The sequence below is a fragment of the Malaclemys terrapin genome, chromosome 1 (genome assembly GCF_027887155.1).
Source record: "Malaclemys terrapin pileata isolate rMalTer1 chromosome 1, rMalTer1.hap1, whole genome shotgun sequence".
NCBI classification, from domain to species: domain Eukaryota; kingdom Metazoa; phylum Chordata; order Testudines; family Emydidae; genus Malaclemys; species Malaclemys terrapin.
In genome coordinates this window covers 350,045,787-350,055,238 of record NC_071505.1, presented here as the reverse complement: position 1 = coordinate 350,055,238, position 9,452 = coordinate 350,045,787, and the positions used below count along the sequence as shown (strand labels likewise).

Below are 9,452 nucleotides of genomic sequence, written 5' to 3'. Positions count from 1 at the left end.
ATAAAGATAAAATAACTTCTCTACATCTCCTTGACATTCCCCTGGTTATCATCCCAGGATCACACTTGCTCTTTTGGACACATGGTCATGCTGGGAGCTCATGTTAATCTAATTACCCCTTCATGCCCCCAATTCTTGTACAGAGTCATTGTGCTTCCCACGATAGCCCCCTATCATGCAAGCATCACCTAAATTCTTTATTCCTAAATGTAGATACACCTCTACCTCGATATAACGCTGTCCTCAGGAACCAAAAAATCTTACCGCGTTTTAGGTGAAACCGCGTTCTATCGAACTTGCTTTGATCCACCAGAGTGCGCAGCTCCACCCCCCGTGGAGCACTGCTTTACCACGTTATATCCGAATTCGTGTTATATAGGATCATGTTATATCGGGGCAGAGGTGTATATACATAGCTATATGAGAACACATATTGTTTGCTTCGACCCAGTTTACCATCCAATCCAGATGGCTCTGAATTAGTGACCTGTCCTCTTCATTATTTGCAATCCACAAATTTTATGTCATCTGCAAACTTCAGGCGTAAGAAGTGGTAGTAGCTGAGTTGCTGACACGTCTCTGCTTATACTTGTCAGTTAACAACTGTAACTTATGCCTCAGACAAAGCTTCATCCATTTTCAGGCATGAGGAGGAGAAGTGGCTGAGTTGCTGACACGAGTCTTTGTTACACTCGTCATTTAACTCCAGTAACTTATGTCTCAAACGAATGTGGTTGCCTGCAAGAATTGTCTCACTAAAAGAAACAAGGAAAGTAACAGAAGTGCAGCCCTGTAGCCCCAGATATCAAGACCCTTGTGCCCTTCCACAGCCCAGCATAATAAAATATTTTCATGGGGGAAACTTGGGTCCTTTCCAACATAGGAATTGCACCATAGACCACATCTATGGTCCATCTTGTCCAGTGTCCTCTCTCTGACAGTGACAGCCCCAGGTGATCCAGAAGAAGGTGTTAGAAACCTAGCTGTAGGTGGATGGAGGGATGACCTTACCATCCTGAGGGTCCTGAGTTCATACAGTTGAATTAGAAGCTTGTTAGGTGTTTGAGGACTTCAAATTTTTCCCTCCAATGCGCATGCATTTTAGAGTTATTACCATCAAAATGCATCTGCCAACATGCGGCCCATTCACCTGTCTTACTGAGCTCCCTCTAAGGAATTCTCTAGACTTGACTATGACTAAAATAAACAAGTGCAATCTGCAAATATTGCCACCTCACCCCCCTTTCTAGATTGTAAGTATAAAATATTTACCATGCTATTTCTTATAAAGAGTGTTACACCCCTCGCTGTGCTTCTCTCCCTTCACAGGTAGCTTGAGCATTTCTGAGCTCGATTGATGCATCAACAACCTCATGGCTGTTTTCAACCTCACCCCCTCTGACCCTTCAACATTCATCCTAACGGGCATCCCAGGCCTGGAAGCTGCTCACGTCTGGATTTCCATCCCTTTCTCTATGTTCTACCTTATTGGCCTGTTGGGAAATTTCACAGTTCTGTTTGTTGTAGGGAAAGAGCAGACCCTACACAAGCCGATGTACCTCCTGCTCTGCATGCTGGCACTCACAGAAATCATTACGTCTACCTCCGTCGTGCCGAAGGCACTGTTTATATTTTGGTTCAATTTGAAAGGCATTACTGTGGCTGGCTGCCTCACCCAGATGTTCTTCCTTCACACGGGTTCTATGATGCACTCAGCTGTCCTTGTGACAATGGCCTTTGATCGCTACGTCGCCATATGTAACCCTCTGAGATATGACACCATCCTCACCAACGCACGAATAGCTAAGCTAGGGCTAGTGGGTTTGATAAGAACCATTCTCTTCATTCTGCCTCTTCCCCTGCTTCTGAGCAGGCAGCCATTCTGTGCCAACCGCATTATCCCCCACACGTACTGCGACCACATGGCTGTGGCAAAGATGTCATGTGGGGACATCACAGTGAACAGGACATACGGATTGGTGATGGCATTTGTAGTCATTGGGTTAGATCTCACACTGGTTGCCCTGTCCTATTGTCTAATCATCAGAGCTGTCCTCAGAATCTCCTCCAAGAGAGACCACCAGAAAGCCCTGAACACCTGCACAGCCCACATCGGTGTGATGCTGATGTCATATCCTTCCTTCTTCTTCTCCACTCTGACATACCGGTTTGGTCAGGGCATCGCTCCCCACATTCACGTCATCTTGGCCAACCTCTATTTGCTTCTCCCCCCTATGCTTGACCCTGTCATTTATGGTGTCAAAACCAAAGAGCTTCGTGACAAAGTCGGCAAGTACACCTGCAGAAGGTGATCGCCTGGGGCCACTGACTTTAAACCTGTGTAAAAAGAGGTGGCAAGGATATCTCCACATTAATCAAGGGTGCTCTGTTCCAGTTTGGCTGAGCTCAGCATTGTGGAAGTTCACAGTCTTAAAAGTTCCTCAGACAGCTTATCACTCCATCACCAAGCACTGCTCTTTCTGTTGCTAAGTTCCTTCTCTCTGACCGTCACCTAATCTCTTTCAGCATCACCCAGCAGCTCCCAGATCCACACACTCTGTCACTCAGCCATTCCATGATTTGCAGAACACAGAAGATACTGCAGCTTTCTGAAGCAAGGTGGCTTTGCATTAGAACCTGTGTGAACAGCATTATTGATCGGTTTGACAAATTGAAGCCACACTTTCTGATAGCCAAAAAATATAGAAAGCAACAACAATGCTGACTTTCTTTATCATAAGTACACTGATTCTGTGAGCAAAATGTACCTGATTTTTCTACATCTAATCGTTCGGGAAGCCTGACGTATAAACTAAATGTTTCAGTTGGAAAGTGCTAATTCTGGAAAGCTGCTGCAGAAATTGAGATCATTCTACTAGAGTTTATTAGTGAGAGTTGTGGAACTGTGGGTTTTTGAGAACTGGACTGGGTTACCCTGGATTCGAGGGGAGTGTACCCCAGAATGTGATCAAGACAATTGCAACCATATGATGTTCATTCCGCCACTACAAATTAATAAAATAGATCACCACATAGATTAGGGTTAATTGGAAAGCAGGCTTTTAGGTGCAAAGTCAAAATCTAACTGGCAGTTTCTGCTAATCAGAATGGGAGGAGTGGACAGACAAGTAAACAAGTGAGAATGAAAGAACATAAATGGATGAAAACCTTGAGCCTAGATGCCTCTGATATTAGAAGTTTACTATAAGCCAGGGAAAGTGATGATCCAGTAGGGGTAACTATGACCTATGTGTGTTATAGAAATTATGAAAGATTAGTTCATGCTGTGTAGTTGGAGGAGTCCTCTGAATCCATCTTGAGAGACCTTTTTCCTGACACCCTTTATCCCCAGCAGGTGAGCAACTGGACACATTGAACCTGCTGTTAATTACTCAATTCCACTCCAGATCTTAGGTAAATATCTGGGATGTTTTAAACCTATTGCTTATGTCTGTGTGTGCTCAAATCTAATAAACTGCAGTTTTAGAGAAGAGCATGCTTACTTGCATTTAATCCTTGATCTGACAGAATTTCTGTCTTCCCATTGATTTATTCCTGACAATGCCTGGAGTGAAATAGTGAAGTTGCCCCTGCTGTGGGTTCTGAAAACCGCAGGTAATAGAGTGCTGTGTTAAACTATGACATCACCGTGGAGTCCAACAACTTATGGCTTTGGGCAGTCAATTTTGGAGTCACTTTCAGCTGGAAATTTCAAAATACACACTAACCATTCCTGTTCTTGGAGTTTGTGAAACAGAGGAAACAGAGATTGCCACTAAATGTCCAGGTGATTGAATCACTTGCAGTACTAAGTGCTTCATGACCTAGATTGGCTGATATCTCATTTTTGCCATTATTTTGTGGAGACCTTGGACAGTTGGAGCGGCAGTGAACAGTTTTGCCTATGTTTCACTGGCCTGATACTGTGAATAATCAAGTAGGGCAGTTTTGGGTTGAAGATCTCAAACATATGGCTGCCACTGTGGACAAAGACTTTAGTGAACTTGATTTGTTTGCTCTTTCAGGGTTTTCCACACCTTGTTCCTCTCAGATTTTGGAAGGCACTTCAGACTCTTAAACCTTGGTCGAGTGCTGTAGCTGTCTTTAGAAATCTCATATAGGTGTCTTCTTTGTGTTTTGTCAAATCTGCAATAAAAGTGTTTTTAAATCAAACAACATATTCTGGGACATCATCTGAGACTACCATAGCATGAAATATATGGCAGTATGTGAGTAAAACCATGGAGCAGGAGACATACAATTCTTCCCCAAGTAGTTCAGTCACAAATGTAATTAGTGCATTATTTTTTTAACTAGCATCATCAGCATGTAATTATGTCCTCTGAATGGTGGCCGAAGCATGAAAGGGCATACGAATATTTAGCATATCTGGCACATAAATATCTTGCAACGCTAACCACAGCACTGCCATGTGAATCCCTGTTCTCACTTTGAGGTGACATTGTAAATAAGAAGCAAGCACTATTATCTCCCGTAAATGTAAACCAACTTGTTTGTCTTAGCAATTGTCTGAGAGATTGACTGAAGAAGAAGTAGGACTGAATGAACTTGTAGGCTCTAAAGTTTTATATTGTTTTATTTTTGAGTGCAGTTATGTAACTGCAAAATCTACATTTGTAAGCTGCACTTTCAAGCTAAAGAGATTGTACTACAGTACTTGTATGAGGTGAATTTAAAAATACTATTTTTTATCTTTTTTACAATGAAAATATTTGTAATAAAAATAATTTAAATTGAGCACTGTAAACTTTGTATTCTGTTTTGTAATTGAAATCAATGTATTTGAAAATGTAGAAAACATCCAAAATATTTATAATAAATTTAAATTGGTATCCTATTATTGTTTAATACTGAGATTAAAACTGTGATTTATCGCAATTAATCGAGTTAACTCAAAACAAATTAATCACTTGAATTAAATGCAATTAATTGAGAACCCTAATTATCTCTGATATGAATATTAAGATTTAATTGAAGTTACTCTGGATTTACACTGGGGTAACTGAGATCCAAATCGGGTCCCAGGAGTTTGAATCTTGTGTAACTTAGTGGCAAGGAAAGAGAATTTCAGCTGCAGCCTATTGAATTCAATAGGGTTTAACATTCTCTTCTCTCCTCAAAAGCTGGAGTATCCCGCCAATGCTGGTCTCCCAAGCCCACAAACAATAGCTGTGTCAGTGGAAGGCTGGGAAGACACCACAAAGCAGGAGACTTTCCCAAATAGCAGATGTGTGTATGTTTAGTCTATAAAGGGCAGATAATACACAGGCAGGAATAACTCAGTCTTTTAAACCATTCCTTGGTAATCCAGCCCCTTCCCAATGAAAAATAATCTCAATACTGAGCATTTATACAGCAACAGCACCAGGTCATAAAAACAAGCACCGTGAGTCAAGCCACTTACTGGGATTGTGTCCTAGACCGAAATGAATGTGACATCCAAAGCACGGGAACTGCCTGTCTCAGGCTCCTGTGGCAGGATATATATAATCTATATGTCTAACTCCCTAATCACTGCAGGGTTTCCTGATCTCCACAGAGACTCTACAGCTGTGAATGCTCCTCTTCGTCTCATTACCTGCCACCTGGGTATTTATCTGTATCATGCATTTGCATGAGTTATTCACTTTATTTACATCACCTGGGGGCAGACAACTAAATACTGACAAATCTTATAAGTGACTGCATACAAATGCAAGAAGTCTAAATACTAAGATGGGTGAATTTGAGTGCCTGGTATTAAATGAGGATATTAACATAACAAGCATCACAGAAACTTCGTGGAAGGATTGTAATCAATGGGATGAATTATAGAGGAATGACAGAGTAGGTCGTGCTGGTGGGGGAGTGGCACTGTATGTGAAAGAAAGCAGAGAGTCAAATATAGTAAAAATCTTAAATGAATCAAATGTCCATGCTTGAATAATAGTACATCAGTAGGAATATACTACCAACCACCTGGCTAGGATGGTGATGGTGACTGTGAAATGCTCATGGAGATTAAAGAGGCTTCAGAAATAGAAAACACATTAATAATGGGGGATTTCAACTATTCCCATATTGATTGGTTATGTCACCTCAGGATGGGATGCAGAGATAACATTTCTAGACACCATAAATGACTGCTTCTTGGAGCTGCTACAAGGGGAGAGGCAATTCTTGATTCAATCAAAAATGTGCACAGGAGCTGGTCCAAGAGATGAATATAGCTGAGCCATTTGGTAATAGCAACCATATGAGGAGAGGCTGAGGGAACTGGGCTTATTTAGTCTGCAGAAGAGAAGAGTGAGGGGGGATTTGATAGCAGCCTTCAACTACCTGAAGGGGGGTTCCAAAGAGGATGGAGCTAGGCTGTTCTCAGTGATGGCAGATGACCAAACAAGGAGCAATGGTCTGAAGTTGCAGTAGGGGGTTGGATATTAGGAAAAACTATTTCACTAGGAGGGTGGTGAAGTTAAGGCCCAGCTTGACAAAGCCCTGGCTGGGATGATTTAGTTGGGGTTGGTCCTGCTTTGAGCAGGGGTTTGGACTAGATACCTCCTGAGGTCTCTTCCAACCCTAATCTTCTATGAGTCTGTGATATTGTTACCATTGTTTATTTGTATTGCAGTAATGGCTTGGAGCTTTTCTCCCAGACCAGAACCCCACTGTGCCAGGGGCTGTACAAACATGGAACAAAAAGAGGTGCCTGCTCCATAGAGCTTACAATCTAAGTCTAAGAGGAGAGAGAGGTGGATACTGGCAGGTGGAGGAGTGCAAACAAACAGTGAGACAATAATGCTTGAGTTAATGTAGGACTCGTTTCGGGGAAGTTTTCTGGCCTGTGTTACACAGGAGGTCAGACCAACAATGATCCCTTCTGGCCTTGAAATCTATGAATGAATGAATATAACATCTACAGTAGCATTTAATTTCAGAAAGGGAAACTACAGAAAAATTAAGAAGCTAGTTAAGTGGAAATTGAAAGGAACAGTCACAAGACTGAAATGCCTGCAAACTGCATGGAAGCTTTTAAAAAACACCATAATAGAGGCTCAAATTAAATATATTCCCCAAATAAAAACAAAACAAAACAGTAAGAGGACCAAAAAAAAAAAAATACCTGTATGGCTATACAACAAAATAAAAGAAGCAGTTAGAGGCAAAAAGACATCATATTACATTCTGAAGCTAAATCTACTGAGGAAAATAGAAAAAGCACAAACTCTGGCAAATAAAGTGAAAAAGTATAACCAGGCAGGCCAAAAAATAAAATGAAGCACAGCTAGCAAAAGAGACAAACTAATAGTAAAAAAATTCTTAAGTACACCAGAAATAGGAAAGCTGCCAAATGATCACTGTGGCCACTGGACGCTCGAGGTGCTAAAGGAGCACTCAAGGAAGAGAAGGCCGTTGCAGAGAAGCTAAATGATTTATTTTAATTAGTCTTCACTTCAGAGGATGTGAGGGAGATTTCCACACCTGAGCTTTTTTTTTTTTTTTAGGTGACACATCAGGGGAACTATCAACAAAGGAGGTTTTGGAACAGGTTGATAAATTAAACCGTAATACGTCACCAACAACAGATGGCATTTGCCCAAGAGGTCTGAAGGATATCAAATTGCAGAACTACTTACTGTGGTATGTAAATTATCACTTAAATCAGCCTCTGTGTCAGATGATTGGAGGATAGCTAACATGATGCTGATTTTTAAATAAGGGCTCCAGAGGCAATCCTGGCAGTTACAAGCCGGTAAGCCTAGCTTCAGCACAAGGCAAACTGATGAAAAGAACAGAATTATTAGACACATAGATGACCATGATATGTTGGGAAAGACTCAACATGGTTTTTGTAAAGGGAAATCACGCCTTATGGATCTATTAGAATTCTTTGAGGGGGTCAACAAACGTGTGGACAAGGGTGATCCAGTTGATATACTGTACTTGAACTTTCAGAAAGCCTTTCACAAGGTTCCTCACCAAAGGGTCTTAAGCAAGTAAGTAGTCATGGGATAAGAGGGAAGGTCCTCTCATGAGTCAGTAATAGGTTAAAGGATAGGAAACAAATGATAGGAATAAATGGTCAGTTTTCACAATGGAGAGAGGTAAATAGTGGTGTCCCATGGGGATCTGTACTGGGACTAGTGCTATTCAACATATTCATAAATGATCTGGAAAAAAGGTATAAACAATGAGGTGGCAAAGATTGCAGGTGATACAAAGCTATTCAAGGGAGTTAAGTCCAAAGCAGACTGCAAAGAGTTACAAAGGAATCACACAAAACTGGGTGACTGGGCAACAAAATGGCAGATGAAATTCAGTGTAGATACTAGCTATCCCCAAGAGGTGTCATCTCCTGCCCAACAAGAGAGGCCCATAGATACCTGACAAGCCTCTGTGGAACATCAGAGGACAAAAGACTGTTCATTGCTCCCCCCACACCCATGAAGAGGAGACAAGCAGTTGGCCTCATCCCAACAGCTTGAACTGAGGGGGAAAGGACTAAAAATCTCTGCTGAGAAGGAACTGTCTCTCTTTGTGCTGCTCGGATTCTGAGGGGCAAAGATTTCTAAGCATAAGCAAGGAATCCCCAGCTGCTTAGCCTGAGTTAGGCTGAATGGACACACAGAGATTGCATATTACAGCAGCTTCTATCTCCTTTTCGAACCTAAGACTGTAACTCATTGGTGTGTGTATATTGACCTACTCTGAACTTGTAAATAACTCACTTCTTTTTTTTGGTTAATAAATCTTTAATTTATTTATTTATTAATTTATTGTAGCGGTGTCTTTGGTGTGAGATCTAAGGTGCATTTGGGGTAAGTGACTGGTCCTTTGGGACTGGGAGTAACCTAAATATTGTGATTTTTGGTGTAAGGGACCATCTATCACAAACTGGGTGGCAAGACAGAGAGTACCCCGGCAACTGTCTGTGACTCCATGTTAAGGCTATTGTACTGCTTGAAGGGTTCACACTGATAGTTGGTTGGTGAAATCAAAGTATAGAGTCACAACCACTTTGGGAGATGTGCCCTTCTCCTTAGCAGTGTTCCCTGAGGTTCATACTTAGCCACTTCAGTCAGCCAAGACATACTGTTTGTGCTTCTGTATTATTATTGCCACATTTCACAAGCACACAGCCTCCCCCGACCCCAGCAATCACCCTGCACTACAGCCAGTGAGCAACTCTGCTGATGTAACAGTGTTGCTATCTCATGATTTGATATCAAGTCTCATGATATTTGATGTTTTTCTTAATACACCAACTCCTGGAGTCCTGGGATTAAGTGAGAATCTCAGCTGTAAAGAACACAGCAGTTCTCAGCCTTCTGGTTACAGAGGAAACCTTGAAAACATGACCCAGGTGCAACTTAATGGCCTAGAAACCTGAAGACACAATAAACACCACAGTACCTATTTTTGAGGCTTTTAAGCAATCTTATGATTTTTTG

General features: G+C 41.6%; 1 protein-coding gene across 1 annotated transcript; it reads left to right on the top strand.

Moving 5' to 3' along the window:
- The first annotated feature begins 1,373 nt into the window (after nucleotides 1-1,373).
- LOC128832830 (olfactory receptor 52P1-like) lies at nucleotides 1,374-2,312 on the top strand. The gene has a single exon (XM_054020471.1). The coding sequence runs from the start codon at nucleotides 1,374-1,376 to the stop codon at nucleotides 2,310-2,312; it is 939 nt and encodes a 312-aa protein (XP_053876446.1).
- The last annotated feature ends 7,140 nt before the right edge of the window (nucleotides 2,313-9,452 follow it).

Coding starts and splice junctions, on each gene's coding strand:
- LOC128832830 (XM_054020471.1), top strand. CDS start 1,374: ATGGCTGTTTTCAACCTCACCCCCTCTGACCCTTCAACATTCATCCTA.